At 42.9% G+C, this 19,352-nt stretch overlaps 1 protein-coding gene across 1 annotated transcript in view; it reads right to left on the reverse strand.

Moving 5' to 3' along the window:
- Positions 1-941: 941 nt before the first annotated feature.
- Positions 942-19,352, reverse strand: part of LOC138742144 (uncharacterized) — an 86,107-nt gene continuing 67,696 nt past the window's right edge. Inside the window, exon 5 of the mRNA XM_069896328.1 lies at positions 942-1,397. Within this exon, the coding sequence (XP_069752429.1) occupies positions 1,192-1,397 (206 nt within the window). The 3' untranslated portion in view covers positions 942-1,191. The remainder of the gene's footprint in view (positions 1,398-19,352) is intronic.

The following is a 19,352-nucleotide window of genomic DNA, read 5'->3' on the forward strand; positions in this document are numbered from 1 at the left end:
GAGGCATGACCTTCCCTTCATAAAGCCATGCTGACTATTCTTGAGTAGTCTGTACTTCTTCAAATGCTCATAGATCCTATAATTAAGAATCCTCTCCAATAGTTTGCACACCACTAACTTAAGACTCACTGATCTATAATTCCAAGAACTCTTCCTATTACCTTTTTAAATAAGAGGACTACATTTGCTGTTCTCCAATCCTCTGGCACCTCCCCTGTGGCCAATTAGGATTCAAAGATTATAGCTTCTGCCCCAGCTATCTCTTCTCTCACTTCCCACAGCAGCCTGGGGACTTATCAGTCTTGATCTTTTTAAGAAGATCCAAAACTTCTACTTCCTTAATCTCTACATCATCCAGCCCCCAGACCTGTTCAATTTCGACCTCACCATGGTCCTTTTCTCTCATGAAAACTGACATAAAGTATGCATTTTGGACCTCCCCAACCCATCTGCCTCCAAGCACATGTTGCCTCCTTTCTATATGCCAATATAAATGGGTCCAACGTCTCTGGGAGGTGTGCTTTGATGTGTTCCATCACCAGACACTCAGGGCGGTAGTCATTTGAGGCCTGTTATTGTCCCCCTCTTGGGTACTGGGATGATGATGGCTGTCTTGAACTCTATGGGAACAATGGACTGCTGCAGTGAGGTGTGAAGACCTCTGTCAATTGGTCTGTACAGTCCTTCAGTAACCAGCTAGGTATGTTGTCTGGTTCTGCCACCTTGTCTGGGTTCACCTTGGATAGGGTTCTCCTCACCTCGGCTGCAGGGGACTTGTTCATTGGGGGACAAGGAGCATTCTTTGTGTTTGGTGATTTCAATGGTGAGATTCATTTCTGGATGTGCCGAATTTCTTCAGGTGTCTGAGACTGGAGTCATTGGTGTTCTCCAGGTTGTAATGTCAATGTGGCTGGATCCAGCTGGTGGTGGTATTCACTCTTGTACATGAAGCTCTCCACCTGTTGTCTTCAGAGACAAGCACTCCTGAAGCCAATGAGCAGCTTGAAGTAAAATATGAAAATCTGCAGACACTGTGGTTGAAGTAAAAACACAATGCTGGAGAAAATGAGGAGCTCCTTTGTTTTGTTGACATTGAGGGATTACCCTAAAGAATGGTCAATACACTCTTTGACTGTTTGACAGACTGTTACACAGAACACATACACTTAGTGCCCAGTGCTGGCAAGACCTTTATCTGCTGTCCTTTCCCACAAAGTTTCTGGTTTGGCTGCACTGAGCTTGTGTGTCCCTCAGCACGTTCTCCTTCAGCTGGGCAGTGCCAAGTGGCAGCATTCCTTCACAGACATATCCTCGCACTGGAAAAATTATCAAACCAAAGAGTGCCTTTGACGGAGTTGATGATCTTCCAGCAGTACTTGATCTTTGTTTCGGTGTGGCTGAGAAAGTAGGTCAGAGAGTTCTCTGTTACACAGCAAGCATCTTTCCAAGTTCGTTTATTATCATTTACTGTACATCTATATCCAGACAAAAGAGTGTTTCTCTGGACCACAGGGTGCGCGCGCGCGCGCGCGCGCACACTCACACACACTTCCCCACATAATAATCACATATGTACATAACTATATAATGTTAAATAAATATATGTAAATATTTCAGAATAAATTACTCATTTCATTTCTAAGAGACCGAAGATTACAGGATACTGTTCATCAATCTTACAGTCTGTAGGAAGAAGCTAGTTCCCAGCCGCACTGTCCTGATTTTAATGCTCCTGTATCTCCTTCCTGATGGGTCAAAGATCCTGTGTGATGGATGGAAAGGGTGCTCAATAGTCTTTTGAGCTTGATTTAAGCAACACTCGTGGTGAATGTGTCAACAGAGCAAAGGGAGACCCCAGTGATCATCCTGGTTGTTTGGCATGGGTGAGTGCCACAGTGGAGGACAAGATTCTATCACCAATGTTTATATGTACAAATGTACAGATTGTAGTGTAGGATGACTGTGATTGGCTGAGAATGTAGCCACACCTACTGGCAGGTCTTAAAGGATTGCTCCTAGCCAGACCAGGCCATTCTGGACTGGCCGACCCACTTGTGATATGCTCTAGTCTTTTAGTTAATAAAAGCCTTGGTTTGGATCAACAAGTCTTTGGTTCTTTCGACCCGCACTACAACGAGCTATGGGTCACATTGGTGAAAGCACCTCACAACTGCCCACCGTTGTGAGGAAGCACCTTGCCCAGTGTCCCAACCATGTCTATTTAATCCAGGTGATCTTTGCTGCATGCCCCAGCTTTCTCCAACCAGATCTGACCACAAAACCCCCATGACTCGGTAAATCAGTTGTAACCAGTATCCTGCTCCTGAAGTGGCTACTCTGAGTGATCCACTTTTACTTGGGGACAACTGCATGGCAGCTGACACCAACCACCTGTGTGCCAAGTGGCCACTGCTGACCAGATGGTAGATTTTTGCAGCAATTGCAAAGTTTATGCCCAAAACCTCAAAAATTCAACCATGTGCCACAATTGAACCACGAAGAACATAGAACATTATAGCAGAGTAAAGGTCCTACAGCTATATTGTCCTGAACGATCTAAATCTACTCCACAACAATCTAACTCTTCCCTCCCTCACACACACATAACCTTTATTTTCCTTACATACATGTGCTTATCCAAGAGTATTTTAAGTGTCCTTATTATACCAGCCTGCACCACCACCCCCAGCCATGTAATCCAAGCATCCACCACTCTCTGTAAAATACATACCTCTGACATCTTCCCTCAACTTTTGTTCATTCAGCTTAAACCAATTTCCTCTTGTATTTGCTATTGTCAGCCCAGGAAAAAGGCACTGGTTCTCCACCCTATCAAAGTCCCTCATAATCTTATAGACCTATATTAAGTCACCTCTCATCCTTCGTCACTCTTGCTTCATAGGACATGTTCTCCAATCCAGACAACATCCTGGTAAATCTCTACACCCTCTCCAAAGTATCTACATGCATCCTGTAATGAGGTGACTAGAACTAAACACAATCTCCAAGTGTGGTCTAAGCAGAATTTTATAGAGGTAGAATATTACCTCATAGCTCATGAACTCAATTTCCCAACCAATGAAGGCCAACACACCAAACACCTTCCTAATCACCCTATAAATGTGTTTGGCAACCTTGATGATCCTATGCACCTGGATCACTGTGGGTAAAGAGCCTCTCTTCATGCACAAAGCCCACGGAGCCTTTCACTCATGATTTATTGTGGTTCCTGACAAATTTTTCAACACCTGTCGAATAAACCCCACTACCAGCCGGGACAAAGGTCAGCTCACCTTTAATAAATGCAGTGACACTGTTGGCCAGTCTGGCTGTACACTGACACACACAGTGTCTGCCTGCCTCAATCCCTCAGTTATTGTCTGCTCTTCCGTGTTTCCATTCACTCACTGATGTCATATTCACTCAAGAGTGGCAACAGTTTGATGAGGATTGACACTAATTTAGACACGTCACCAGATATGATTTATATTTTTGGCTCCCCTTAAGAGGGCAAGCTGAAGGGGTGGGTGGGGGGAAAGGTTTTTTTTAATTGTTCTTTTTTTAATTATTTTTTAATGTTTGTTGTGTTTTTTTAATATATATATCTTTGTAAAATTACTTTGTTTGACTATTTAGATTGTATGTTATACTTTTTACTTATCTTTTAAATAAAGTAAAAAAAAAGACATATCAGTGTGGCAGAGTGAAGATGCTCCTCAAGATGATGTCCTAATCAGAATCCAGTCTCCCCGGTGTAAGTAGCTGCTTTGGAATAAACTAAATCAGTCAGGAATTCAAACACAACCATGTATGTGGTAAGTGAAGTGATGTGCATAAATGGAAGGGTTGGGTGATTTGACCTTCATGGGGTGGGGGGGAGTCCCACACAATGTAGATAAGGTGGAAACGACTGCAGGTCGAGGTTCTGTCCACCACAAGGTGGTGCTGCAGGCTACACATCAAGTCTACGGCTTCACCCTGACTGAACTGAGGGATCTGTCACCACTCTGCTTAATTGCAGAGATGCAAGCTCTGGGAGGGAGTAGGCCAAGTTCAGTGAGACCTGCTCTCTTCCCTTTATATCTCATGAATTAAAGGAAGTGCATGGTTATCTCACATTTATATTTACCCAGAACTTTGCCAAGTTCTTCACACACATCAACACACTAGATAACTAGAAAATGCTGACCAGGAGATTTCACTATGACCCAACATTCTTGACACTTCGAGAACAGTATCAATTTACTACTGTATAAACGAACTGCATCTGAGGTTGCTCATGGATATGCAGAGGCAAATGCGCGCGTGCATACACTCACGCCCACACACTCATGCATGCACACACATGCGCACATATACACGCGCGTACACACTCAATGGATATACACACACACAAGCACAGTAAAGGCCCTTCAGCCATGATATTGTCCTGAACGATGTAAATCTCCACAACAATCAAACACTTCCCTCCCTCACACATATAATTCTCTATTTTCTTTACATGAGCTTATCTAAGAGTCTTTTAAATGTCTTTATTATATCAGCCTCCACCACCACCACCCCCAGCCATGTATTCCAAGCATCCACCACTCTGTGTACAGGCGTGCGCACACACATGGACTTAATTGAGTTTTTCAAGGGGGTGACCAAAGAAATTTATGAAGGTAGCACATGTGATGGGTATGGGTTTCAGTGAGGTGTTTGGTTCCTCCAGAAAGTCACAAGGAATGGGATCCAAACGACCTTGGGTGCGTGGATTCAGAATTGGCTGGCCTGCAGAAGGAGGTTGTAGATGGAGGCATTCTGCTTGCAGGTTGATGTTGAGTCGAGTTCTACAGAAATCTGCTCTGGAATCCCTGCTCTTTGTGATTTTTATAAATAGCTTGGATAAAGTGATAGTAAGTTTGCAGATGACATAAAGGCTGGAGGTGTGGATAGTGTAGAAGGATGACATAGGTTACAATGGGATATAGACAGGGCAAAGAAGTGGCAGATGGAGTTCAACCTGGATCAGTGTGAAGGGATGCACTTTGGAAGGTTGAATTGAAGGAGGAGTATGTGGTTAATGGCAGGATTCGTAGCAGTGTGGAGGAACAGAGGGATCCTAGGGTTCAAGTCCATGGAATCCTCAAGGTTGCTGCGCAAGTAGTTAAGAAGCCATATGGAACACTGGACTTCATTAGTCAGGGGATTGAGTCAAAGACCTGTGAGGTAATGCTGCAGGTGGAGTGCCGCTCACACAAACCAGCCGAAACTCTCCTATTCAAGAGACATCATTTATTTATTTATTGTATAGATGAGTACTTGTCCTGCATGTGTATTGTTTGTCTGTATGTGTGTTATGTCTGGCTGTGTGTCTGCACGTTTTGCAACGAGGACTGGAGAACATTGTTTCTTTGGGTTGTATTTGTGTAATCAGAATATCAGATGATAAAATAAACATGAACTTGAACTTGATTGCAGTTGTGCAGTGAAATGGGATTCACTGGTAGGGTGTTGTGCTGTTGACTGGCCCTGCCTCCTGGTTCCGCCCCCATCTGCCCAAATATAACCCTGGTTTCCTGCCTAAACCCAGAACCCTTCTGAAGATGACTGTTGAACCCTACCCTTAGTTATAAGCTAATAAAAGTTCTCCCTCCAGTTGTGAGAAATTTTATTCACGCTACAATTTTATTAGCTTATTCCCTAACAATGTAAGCGCTACTCAAGCCAGGTATGCAACTGATAGACCCTCTATCCCCCGACGCGGCTGAGAAGTTCACATACTAGCTAGACTGCTTCCAGGCCTACCTGAATGCGACTGATGAACTCAGGGACTGCACTATGTATGATGCTGCTATCGAGACGTTGAAGGCTAGGTACCTGAAGTTGCAAAACAAGGTCCTAGCGAGGCATTGACCAGAGACATAGAGAGACCATCGATGACTACCTGCTGGATCTGTGGATGCTTGTCAAGAAGTTCAGGTATGAAGTGGCTATGGGCTGCATTTGTGAGGAAGAACAGATCTAGGACACTCTAGTCGCAGTAATGATGCATGCCTTCTCAGAGGAGTGTCTCCTGATAAACAGGAATGGGCCAGTATTTCCAGTGTCCGTCATGGACCTTCATCATCAGAACAGTCTTGGACAGAGGGGAAACTTGATGCTCTGGATGAGATTGACGAAGACTCGGGATGTCCTTTCAGTGCTGCATTGCAGAGCATCTGAAGTGGAAAATGAGGGCAGAATTCCTGCAGTCTACTGGAGGGGATCTCACTATGACATCCCAATTCATTGCTGAAGTGTTTTTGTAATCATATGACATGGGAGTGCAAGGGAGTCCAATGAGACTGGTGCTAGTTATCAGCTTATTAGTGCAATCACTTAAAACTGAGGCTTGCAGGGACTTCTCACTGAATCTCTTGGTTTCTCTATCCCAGAGAGTTGCTGAGGCTGGATTATTGGGGGGATCTAAAAAGGAAGTAGATACTTTCTGGAAATATCTAAGAATTGGCATGAAGAGGGACCAGAGTAGACCAAAGGTGACCATGTAGATGTGAGAGGTAGGTGGTCTACTCTTCTTGTGTTTTCTTGGGTTCTTTATGTTGCTCAATAAGTATTTGTCCATAGGGAATAAACCTTACCCAAGATACTTCCATTCCAGTCCTGCAAATGGGGAGGACAAGGTTTGGAGAGAGGAAGCACTGAAAGGATCTCTCTCCCAACCAGCAGGTGGCACTAAATGAGGTAGACAACTTGGTCAGCATAAACAAGTTGGGCAGAAGGGCCTGATTTCATTCTGTAGAGTTTTACTGCTTGGCAAGAGTCCTAATAGTAATGAGTGACATTGAAAGATAAACTGAAAATCTCTATTATTCTCTGAGCCTTTCTAATTAAAATTTTTAAATTTAGAGATATAGTATGTAACAGAACCTTCTGACCCATGACCGGACGCCTTTCAAATACACCCATGTGACCAATTCATTAACTAATCCCATACATTTTAGGATTGTTGGAGGAAACCGGGGAGAACCCGGGTCACTGACACTGTAATAGCATGGTACTAACCGTGTCGTCCTTTTTCATCTGTTAAACTTATATGGAAACCTTTCAGAAACTGGGAGAATTTCAACAACAGACATTGCTTGCCTTGAGACTCCCTGTGGTGTTAACCCAGAGAGGGGAGATTTACTGAGGACCCCTCACTTGCTGTGAAAATTAGCAGAAGAAGTGATAGGTGGTCAGATTTTGTTACAAACCAGGACTCTCCAGCAGTTCAAAAGCTTTGTTCTTATCCATGAAATCCTACTTTTGGAGCACACAATGAAACCTTAACCCTGCCAGCAATGAAGAGAACTTACAACCAGGAAGGGATTGTACAGTCAACAACAAAACGGCTTAAGCTCGACTGCAAACCCTGTTTGCTTCAGATTGTAATTATGTGGTATTAATAACCAGCCCTTGCTGACACACTTTCATTAAAAGGCTCATGCATTACAGAAAACTGTAATTTGCATTGTGTTGAGCGTTGCTTCTGTGTTCAGGAATGAAAGGATAGCAGCAGGTGGCAGTGATAAATTTGCCTCCACTGGGCTCTGCATTGTTCTTCATGACCTTGAGATAATCCCATCAACCCTTCGATCAATGCACTCACTTGGGTCAGGATCCTGGCTTGTTGGCCCACAAATGAATAATTACACACCATAGGGCTCGAGCAAAAGTGTAGTCCAGGTCTTTGACACAAAGGTTAACTTGAGATTCCAGCTTTGAAAAGCTGAAGCTCTTTACTCCTTAACTGGTTTATAACAGTGAGAGGGAACTTGATAAATGCATAAGACTACGAAACTTAGGAGCAGAATAAGGCCATTCAGTCCATCGAGACTGCTCTGCCATTTGAATCACGGCTGATGTCATTTTCTTCCCATCCCCATTCTCCTGTGTCCTCCCTTAGATCAGGAGCTAACTTTTCTCCTCAGGGTTTTACGTCTGAAATGGTCGGCAACACAAAAAAGGAACTCAGGAGAACCTTTCTTTTGGTCAGAGTTATGAGAATGTGGAGCTCAAAACTATGCAGAATGGTGGAGATGAGCAGCACTCAGCCATTAAGGGGAAGTAAATAATTTCAGACCAGCAACTTTCCAGATGGGAACAGAGGCCATGCTGATAAGTTCATGTTGAGCAGTGAGAAGCCGAAGTATAAATATGGACCCATTGGGCCAATGGATATTGTTTCCTGGGCTTCATAAACATAACTGTGAGTAAAAAACAATACTGCAAACAATGAGCCTCTGGTCTATCCCGCCAAAACATACACACACAATTTAAGTTGAGAGAGTAGGTAACTTCATGCTCCTGGCAGTAAACATCTCCAATGATCTGATCCACATGATGTGATGGTCAGGGAAGCACATCAATGCCTCTTCTTTCAAAGAAGACTAAGGAAGTTTGGCATGTTCTCCCATCCAACAATCTGCACAGGTGAACCACGGAAAACATAGTTGCTGGATGCATCCCTGTGACATCTGGAAGCTGCTCTGCCCAGATCAGCAGAAGCTGCATAAAGTGGTGAATGCCACTCAGAACAGCACACAGACTTCCCTCCCCTCCATTGACTCCATTGACATCTCCTGCTGCCTGGGAAAGGCAGCCAACACTCCAAAGGATCCATTCTATCCTGGACACACACTCTTTTCTCTCATCCCTTGAGGGCTCAAGGGTGTGAAATCACATCCTAATAGGCATAAAAACAGATTTTTCTAGCAGCCATCAGCCTTAGAAATTAATCCCTCAGCTGTGCCCTCACACTGCCTTACAAATTGGGCTCTTGCCCCTCTACTTTGTACAGCAGTCTGAATTAGATTAGTTGCTAGACTGCTCACAGAAGAACTCTTCTCACTGTACCAAATGTGAAATTCCCCGCCCGGAAGAAATTTGACAGATTTGTGTGCATTCTCTCTGGACAACCTCCAAGCAGCCACTTCCAAAGTAGATCAGTTCAATGGAGAGTGTCATTTGAAACCAGAGTCCTAATGTCTATTTGAGAACAAAAGGAATGCAGTATTGAACCACTAACTGAACGAGATGCAGGCAATGTCATACTCTCAAAAAGTGGTCCGATTTTCTCGGTATTATTGGGGATTGAATAACATCTCCAAATTGCACCAACAAGAATCAAGTTAATTGCATAGCAAATATTTAGAGCAATACTTGGGACATTAATTCTCCCATTCACACACAAAGGCTCTGCTCCCCACTCAGTCAGGGAAACATTTCAGATGTGTCCCATTGTAGATGCCGATCATTTATTTTCCATACTATTTGAATGATTCCAGCATGAAATATGTGACACTTGTCAAATTGTTCTGGATCTTCATTCAGTTTCTTTTCCGAGAGACTTGTTCTTACTCCCACATGGAGTGGTTATAAATGAAAGAATAGGATGATGCAATGTTACCGAAGGAGTTTTCATTCATTCATGTCATAAACCTCACTTGTCAATGGAGAGAAGGTAGGAACTCCCATAGGGTTCGGCTTCATCTGAATCCTGTGGAAACCCAGTAATGTAGTATAAATAATATGTCTGAAGACAGAGGAGGAGTAGCCACACAACCAGTTGCATCTGCATAGCCATTCAGTAGAGTCTGGGCCCACTTTACCTGTTCTTGAAAACCCTGCAACCTGTAAAGACCAATACGTGTAGATAAAATGTCTGTAATATGGATTCAATCCCATTATAAATGGGCTGGAATGGCCTTATATCAAGCTTTATCAATAAATTAAATTAAATTACAAAAAAAAATAAATAGACAGCACATTCTGAAACTGTGTTCCTTAATGCTTAGTGTCTGACCACCACGTGCACATAAAAACATAAGAAATAGGAACAAGAGTCGGTCATCCGGCCCAACAAGCCTGCTCTACCATTCAATGAGATCTGATGATAGCCTCATCTCCACCTATCTGCCTTTTCCCATCCCTTAATTCCACTTCTTTGTAAAAATCGATCCAATCTAGTCTTAAATATATTTCCTGAGGTCGCTTCCACTGCTTCAGTGGGCAGTAAATTCCATAGATTCACCACCCTTTGGGAAAAGCAGTTCCTCCTCATCTCCATCCTAAATCTACAACCCTGAATTTTGAAGTTATGTCCCATAGTTCTGTCCTCCTCTACCAATGGAAACAACTTACCTACCTCTATCTTATCTATGCCTTTCATAATTTCATACATTTCTATAAGATCCCTTCTCATTCTTCTAAATTCAAGCGAGTGCAGTCCTAGACGACTCAATCTCTTAGGCCAATCCCCTCATTTCTGGAATCAACCTGGTGAACCAGCCTCCAAAGCCAGTACATCCTTCCTCAAGAAAGGAGACCAGAACTGCTCACAGTTCACCAGTACCTTGCACAGTTGCAGCATACCCTCCCTGCTCCTAAACTCAATCCCTCCAGCAATGAAGGCCAACATTCCATTTGCCTTCTCGATCGCCTGCTGCACCTGCAAACCAACCTTTTGCGATTCATGCACAAACACTCCCAAGTCCTTCTGCACGGCAGCTTGCTGCAATTGCTTTCCATTTAAATAATTATTTGATCTTCAATTTTTCCTTCCAAAGTGGATAACCGCACATTAACAATCATTGTACTCCATCTGCTAGACCCTTGCCCACTCACTTAACTGACCTATATCTCGCTGCAGAGTCTGCATTCTCTTCACAATTTTCTTTTCCACTCAATTTAGTATCATCAGCTTAGATACACTACACTCTGTACCATCTTTCAGACCGTTAATGTATATTGTGAACAGTTGTGGGTTCAGCATCGACCTCTGCGGCTCCCCGCTCACCACTGATTGCCAACCAGAAAAACACCCTGTATCCCCGCTCCCTGCTTTCTATTGGTTAACTAATCCTCTATCCATGCTGTGATAGTACAGATCTATCACCAATGTATATAGTGTATATAGTTACAGTATCTAGACTATGCTTACAGCGATTGGCTGAGAGCTTAGCCACGCCTACTGTCTGGGCCTTAAAGGGTTGTGTCCCTAGCCGGGTCGGATCATTCCAGACTGGTCGCCCACCTGTGAAGAGCTCCTGTCTTTTGCTAATAAAAGCCTTGGTTTGGATCAACAAGTCTTTGATTCTTTCGACGAGCTCTACACATGCTAATTCATCACCTCAATTCTATGCATATTTATCTTCTGTATAAGTCTTTTATGCGGCATGTTATCGAATGCCTTCTGGAAATCCAGGTAAACAATGTCCATCTGCTCCCCTCCATCTTCTGTGCTCACTATATCCTCGAAGAACTCCAGAAAGTTTGTCAAACAGGACCTACCTTTGCTGAATCCATGCTGTGTCTGCCTGATGGATCCATTTCACTCCAGATACCTCACTATTTCTTCTTTAATGATAGCTTCAAGCATTTTCCCAACTCCAGATGTTAAACTAACTGGCCTATAGTTCCCTGCCATTTTTAAATAGTGGTGTCACATTCGCCAGCTTCCAATCTGCCGCAACCTGCTCAGAGTCCAGGGAATTTTGATGAATTATCACCAAAGCCTGCCATTTATTTCAGTACCATGGGATGCATTCCATCAGGATCAAGGGACTTCTCTATCTTTAGACCCACATTTTCTCAGTACAACCTCTTTAGTGAAAGTTATTGCATCCACATCCTTGCCTCCCATCACATCCATAAAATCTCTGGACAACCTCCTAGTAGCCACTTCCAAAGCAGATCAGTTTAATGGAGAGGCATGTTCGACGTGTCCTCCATTATGAAGACTGGCATCAAATAGTAATTCAAAGCCTCAGCCATTTACTCATTACCCAATATCAACTCTCCCTTCTCATCTTCCAGGGACCAACCTTCACTTCAGCCACCCTTTTGCGCTTTATAGAATTATAAAAACTTTTACTGTCCGATTTTATTTTTTGTACTGATCTTTTTCATTGTCTATCTTCCCTCTCTTTGTGGTTCTTAAATTAAATAACAGGCTATTTCGGCCCACGAGTCCATGGCGCCCAATTTACACCCAATTAAACTACACCTCTGGTACGATTTGAAGGGTGGGAGGAAACCAGAGTCACGTTGACATGGGGAGAATGTACAACTTCTTACAGACAGCATGAGATTCGAACCCTTGTCCCGATTGCTGGCGCTGTAACAGCATTGCGCTAACCGTTGCTTTTTAAAGTTTTCCCAATCTTCTAGTTTTCCCCTGCTTTTGGCGACGTTGTACACATGAACTGTTAATTTGATGCCTTCCTTTATTTCTTTAGTTATTCAGGGCTGGCTGTCCACCACCCCGCCCCCCCCCCCCTTACTGTCCCTGCTTTTAATTGGAATATATTTTTGTTGAGCACCATGAAGAATCTCTGAACATCTTCCACTGTTCTTCAACCATCTCTCCATATAGCCTGTGTTTCCAGTCTACCCTGGCCAACTCCTCCCTCATCCCCTTGTAGTTTCCCTTGTTTAGGCATAACACACTGGTTTTAGACCAAACTATTGTTCTCTCCATTTGTATGAGAAACTCAATCATACTGTGATCACTCTTTGCAAGAGAATCCCTAACTACAAGATCGCTAATTTTACACTCTGGAAGCTCAACGCCAACCTGATGGAGGAATTCATCAGGTCGGCAGTCAGAATCTTTTCCCCAGGGCTCAAGCACCACACACCCCAGACATGCTTGTAAGCTGGGGGGGGGGGGGGTGCAAATTTAAGGGAGATGTGTGGGACAACTATTTTACACAGAGGGGTGGGTGTCTGGAACAGGCTGCCAGGAGTAGTAGTGGATACAAATACCATAGTAGCATTTAAGAAGCATCCAGATAGCCACATGAATATGAAGGGATTGGGTGAGGGATTTTTATCAGGTTCAAGCAGAGGAGGTTTAGCTTGATTTGAACATCACAGACATGGGTCGATGGGCCTTTTCCTATGCTATATCATTCTATGTTTTATGTTCTAACCAGTACCTGACATTCATAGTCTCAGAGTGACACACAACGGCTACATCAGCAAAATGTGCTATTGTAACTCACTTAAGCTCAAACAACTTTTTTTAACCTCTCTCTGACATCAAGAACAAGTATTTGTTCACCCACCACTTGCAGGACACTCTCCAAACCACAGAGCATCCTGGCTTGTAAATATATTACCATTCCTTCACTGTGTGGGACCTAGATCCTGAAACTCACCTCCAACAGAGATTACCTACACCATGACTGCAAGAAAGCATCTCAGCACCATCTCAAAAGAATGGACAATAAATGCAGCAGTACCCTGATTCTGAAAAGCAAATAATGAATTTGTGTTGTTCTGTTGTGAGATGTTATAATTTTAGTTAATTATTTCAGTCATAACCCTCTGAATATTTGGTTATGACTAATGGTTTTGTCAACTTAATTGTAGACTCAATCGAATTTGTCGAGAAAATATAGCCTGTGAGAGGACAGGACCAAGTCATTAATGGGAGGTTGGGATGATACCTTCACCAGACCTAGAAACAGGATGGTGCCAATCAGTCAAGCAGCCAGAAAAAAACAACATAAATCAATGATCAATGTGAGCAGGTGTGTGTGTGTGTGTGAGAGAGAGAGTGTGTGTGTGGGTGCGTGCATATGTGTGTGCATGTGAGAGAGTGCTTGTATGTTTATGTACATGTGTGAGAGAGAAAGAGACAGAGAGAGAGTGCATGTGGTGTGTGTGGAAGTGTGAGAGAGAGTGCTTGTGGGTGTTGTTACAGAGTTCTGTGTTGTGTATTAGCCTATGTGTTGTGTGGTTTTATGTTAAAAAGTGACAGTTTGCCTTTGAGAGCCAAGGTGAAGGTGGACTGCTGAGAGAGTGGGAGACGGACTGGGCAGGTGCAGAAAATGAAAAAAAAATTCTGGACTTGGACAGCGGTGGTGCTGTGGAGTGGAATAAGGCCCAGAGCATGAGTCATAGTCTGGAGGACAGTTTAGAATGTTGGGCATTTCAAAAAGGATGAACATTCCGAAGGCAGCAGAGGATCCGGACCAAGCCAGTGGTTCCTCTCTCTACAAGCAATACAAGAAGACAAGTTTGAATTTTGTGCTCTCTCTCTCTCTCTCTTTCAAAGATCTTTTGGCTTCAGTTTACCAAACAAACTGAATTTTGTTTAGGATCTTTACTTTGGTTGAGATTGAAGTTTTGTGAGTCTTGTGTGTTTTGTGTTTGTTTTGTGTCTTATTTTTTATGTGGGCTGGTTGGAAATATAACTTAGATTTAATTACGTATATTATATTTAGGCTGGGGAATTTATTAGTTTTACACTGTTATAGAGATTTGCATAGTAACCAGTGGGCATTGTTATAAAAGGAGGGATTTTGAATTGAAGTTTGAAGGTGAATTTTTGTTAATAAAGTAATTGTTCATCTTTACCCCTATGTGATATGCCTTCTTTGTGGTTGCTGGTTTGATCTTGTAACAGTGTGTGTGTGTGTGTGTGTGTGTGTGAGTGAGAGTGGGAGAGAGTGTGTGTGTAATTGCTATTTTGGGATACTTTCAGTTTGCAGATCCAAATGCTCTTGAGACTCCGTGTTGATAAAGAGTGAAAAAATTCTTTTATGCTCTTGAACCTCCCTGCACTGCCTTCAGTATAAACTACTCTGGGAGCAACAAAAGATCTGTCTGTGCTCTTGAAACATTCTTTTTTTTGCTTTAACTGGAATTGTGAATATTTATCTATCTTTTGATTTTTTACAATTTTTTTTGCCATGGCATATTGTGGTAATTTCATTGATAGTGGCCATAGTTGTTGTGTCTACATGGACCTGTTTGGCTGCAGCAAGAAAGAACTTTGGTGCATTTGTACATTGTACTTGTGTCTCTGACAATAAGTCTCATCGTCATCACATAAGTAGAGGAAATAAGAAAGAATGTGGAGTCGTCTCCTACATGCATGTGCACAAAACATGCGTGACTACACGTGATTAGTGTGATGACACACATTTACCTGCTGCAGTTTGTCTCAGTGTTCTTTCAAAATAAATACCCAGACAGACACCCCGACACACGACTCTACCATTTTATTCCAGGCACCATTACTAAAGGAGAAGGGATCCTGGAATTTTCCTTAGGTTACATGAGTGTGCCATTCAACATTTCCTCTGCCTCATTAAGAACAGAGTTAAATCACCTTCAAACGAGGCAGAATGAACATCTAAATAATAAGCCCAATGTTCCAATCTCCCTGCTGAGAGCTGTTAGCTAACGTGACTCCTTGTGTTGTGTGGTAGGTTAGCATTATCTCTCTTTGAAAGTGCGATTTAAGTATTACCTTGTACCATCACATACTGACATTGATACCTCCTTAATTCAGTCAGTGTGGGTTAGTCAACTTATCCTGTAACTCGACGACCAGGGTTTGGCAGTATTAAATCTATGGGTTTACGATAAATGTTCAAAAAAAATAGTGGACAGATGTAACATAACAGCAACACAGGCAGCAAGTTCTGCACCCACCGTTCATTTTAATAAGCTTTACTTATCCCACCTCCCCTGAGGCTGGAGACTCCCCACATCCTACACCTATATCTGCTCTCACAAACCCATTCTGTATGGCAGGGTAAACAGGGTCAATAGTTTAAGAGAGTTCGACCGAGCCGCTGGATTAACGATCCATCCACTTGTGTAAAACATAGAACAGTGCAGCACGATACAGACCCATTGGCCCAGGATGTTGTGCCGACCTATATAAACCCACCTTAAAACAATCTAACCCTTTATTTTTCTTAAGGAAAGAAATAAAACACAAAACACTGGAGAAATTCATCAGGCAAAACAGTGTCCTTTCTATAGCAAAGGTAAAGGTACATAATCAATGTTTCGGATGAGCCCTTCATCAAGGTGTGATCAAAACATAGCCAGGCATCTGAACAAAATGTTATTGGACAGATGCATGGATAGGATGGGTTTTGAGAGATTCAGGCAAATGCAGGCAGGTGGGACTAGTATGGGTGGGACGTTTCAGTGGCCGTGGGTGAGTTGGGCTGAAGGGCTTGTTTCCACTCTATTATTCCATGACTTCTTTAGTCTGCTGATACACGTGAACCTGGATCTCAGAAATAGTTCAGAAGGTGCTGAGTTGAAGTTTGCTTTAGCCCTGCCATATCTTCAGCAATGACCAATGGATCTCCATGGTTAGCTTTGTCACACAAGACTTGATGACCACCTTTGAGTGGAACTCGGCATCTGTGCTGACAGACCACTGTTTCTTGCTCTTCAGGCCAACAGCCTGCTATCTCTACAATGTACAGAGAGGAGGCAGTATATGTAAACTCCGATGAGAATAAACTGGAACTTAAACTAAAGAGCCTTGAGAAACAAATCAAATCATTCCAAGTGAATTGCCCGTGTTTCCTGTGTCTCATCTCATCTTAAATACTTCAGCAAGCCTTCGAAGAATGCCTCTGGTCAAGGTTCCCTCTCAATTTTAGTCATCAGTGTGTGCAAAAGTCCTCTGCTGTGCAAATCTTTTTTCCTGTGACCGAAGTCTGTGCGCCCTGAACGCTTGTGCAGAGGTAAACTTGAAATTGTTTCAAGATAATTTTGGTACAGCCTATCTCCCTCATGGCTAATAAAACTGTTTTGGCATGTTTTAACCTAATACTTTGATTGCATTCTAAATTCTAAGATAAGAGATTATTTTCATAAAGCATAATCAGGAAGGCAAAAAGAAGACATGAGGTAGCTCTGGCAGATAATGTGAAGGTAAACCCAAAGGGTTTCTCCAAGTATGTTAAGAGTAAAAGGAGAGTAAGGGATAAAATTGATCCCCAAGAAGATCAGAATGGTCATCTATGGGTGGAGCCTAATGAGATGGAGGAGATCTTAAATAATTATTTTGCATCAGTATTTACTCAGGAAACCGGCTTAGTGTATAAGGAAGGAAGGGACACAAGCAGAAGTGATGTGGAACATATAGAGATTAAAGAGGAGGAGGTGCTTGCTGCCTTATAGTGAATAAAGGTAGATAAATCCCCTGGGCCTGACATGATATTCTCTCAGATCTTGAGGGAGACGAGTGTAGAAATTACAGGGGCCCTGACAGAAATATTTAAAATGCCCTTAGCCACAGGTGAGGTTCCAGAGGATTGGAGGGTGGCTCATGTTGTTGCCTTGTTTAAAAAAGGCTCCAAAAGTAAACCAGAAAATTACAGGCCAGTGAGACTGATGCCAGTAGTGGTTAAATTATCAGAGGGTGTTTGAGCGATAGGATGTACAAATATTTGGACGGCCAAGGGCTGATTAAGGATAGTCAGTATGGCTTTGTGTATGATAGCTGTGTTTAAGGAATGTTATAGATTATTTTGAGGAAGTTACCAAGAAGGCTGTGGATGTTGTCTACATGGACTTTAGTAATGCCTTTGACAAAGTCCTACATGGGAGGCTAGTTCAGAAGATTCAGACACTAGTACCCATGGAGAGATTGTAAAATTGTCTCAAAATTGGCTGAATGCGAGAAGACAGGGAGTGGTAGTGGATGATTGCTTTGCTTCTCAGACTGGGGGCCTGTGACGAGTGATGTGCTTCATGGATCTGTGTTGGGGCCATTGTTGTTTGTTGTCTATATCAATGATCTGGATGATAAAGTGAGAAATTGGTTCAGCATGTTTTCTGATGACACAAAGATAGGAGGTATTGTGGACAGTGAGGAAGGCTTTCAAAACTTGCAGAGGGATCTGGACCAACTGGAAAAATGGGCCAGAAAATTTCAAATGGAGTTTAATGCAGACAAGTGTGAGGTGCTGCATTTTAGAAGGACAAACCAAGAAAGGACATACATGGTAAATGGTCGGGCACTGAGATATGCAGAGGAATAAAAAGGATCTGGGAATTCAGATACATAATTCCTTGAAAGTGGCGTCACAGGTAGACAGGGTTGAAAAGAAAGCTTTTGGCATCTTGGCCTTCATAAATCAAAGTACTGATGTTGGGATGTTATGGTGAAGTTTTATAAGACATTGGTGAGGCCAAATTTGGAGTACTATATGCAGTTCTTGTCACCAAACTACAGGAAGTATATCAGTAAGATCAAAAGAGTACAGAGAAGATTTACTAGGATGTTGCCAAGTCTTCAGGAGTTGAGATACAGGGAAAGATTAAACAGGTTGGGACTTTATTCCTTAGATCGTAGAAGAATGAGGGGAGATTTGATAGTGGTTTATGAAATTATGAGGGGTATAGATAGAGTAAATGCGAGTAGACTCTTTCCACTTGGATTTGGAGAGATAAATACAAGAAGACATGGACCTAGGGTGAAAGGAGAAAGGTTTAGGGGGAACTTCTTCACTTAGGGAGTACCTGTTTTCTGTGCTGTGGTTTTCTATGGTTCTTATATAATTTGTTAATGACTACATTATTTTGGGTAACTAACATTTTATGCGCACATTAATTTCCTTTGTGTGCTGGTTGCAGAACATATGTGCACAGCTTCGAGGGACTTTCTTCATGCTACCATTTTATGCTGGCACTTTCCCTTGCCCTTGTTACACCCAATAGAGCCACACAACGTGGAGAGAGGCTCTTCAGCCAACTTGCTGACTGAACGGTCCATCCCACACTGGTCCTACCTGCTTGCATTTGGTTCACATCACTCAAAACCCATCCTTCTCCATGTGTCTGTCCAATTTTAGATTAAACATTGCAATAGTACCTGGCTCAACCATCTCCTCTAGCAGCCCATTCCATATGCTCACCACTCTCTGTGTAAAATAGTTACCCATCAGGTTCCCATTAAATCTCTCTCCTCCACCACCCCCCCCCCCCCCCACACCTTTCCCTAAGCCTGCAACCTCTGGTTACCAATTCCCCTACTCTGGACAAATGATTGCCTGCATTCACCCGATCTACCCGATGTGGGGGGGCTGGTAGTCATGGTGGAGAGCTGGCTGATGGAGGACCTCAGTTCTCTTGGCCATTACTAGTTTCCAGTTTTGTCCCTTCCCAAACTCAGTTGGGCATTTTCAGTTTTCTCCAGGAATGCAACCTCCTGAAGATGTACTGAATAACCACTTGACCTCTGCCTCCACAAAGGAGGGGTTTGCTGTCAGTGTTGTAGCTGAGTAGAGATGAAAGGAGATGTTACATTAGTCCAAGTTCGCCAGTCACTCAAGGTGGATCCCAGATCACTGTGGACAGAGAGAGGAGAAGGAACCATCTGCACCCTTGCTCAGATGTGGCAGCAGTGCAGGAAAACTCGTCCAATTCAGAGGAGAGGCATAAACCCGGATGCAGCATGCCGGTCCCTTTCTCGTCAGATGAGATAAAAACTAAAGGACATGGGTGAAAGGTGAAAGGGGAAATATTTAAAAAGAACTTTATGGGGAGAGTGGTGGGAG

This window comes from Narcine bancroftii, chromosome 8 (genome assembly GCF_036971445.1).
Source record: "Narcine bancroftii isolate sNarBan1 chromosome 8, sNarBan1.hap1, whole genome shotgun sequence".
Lineage (NCBI taxonomy): Eukaryota > Metazoa > Chordata > Chondrichthyes > Torpediniformes > Narcinidae > Narcine > Narcine bancroftii.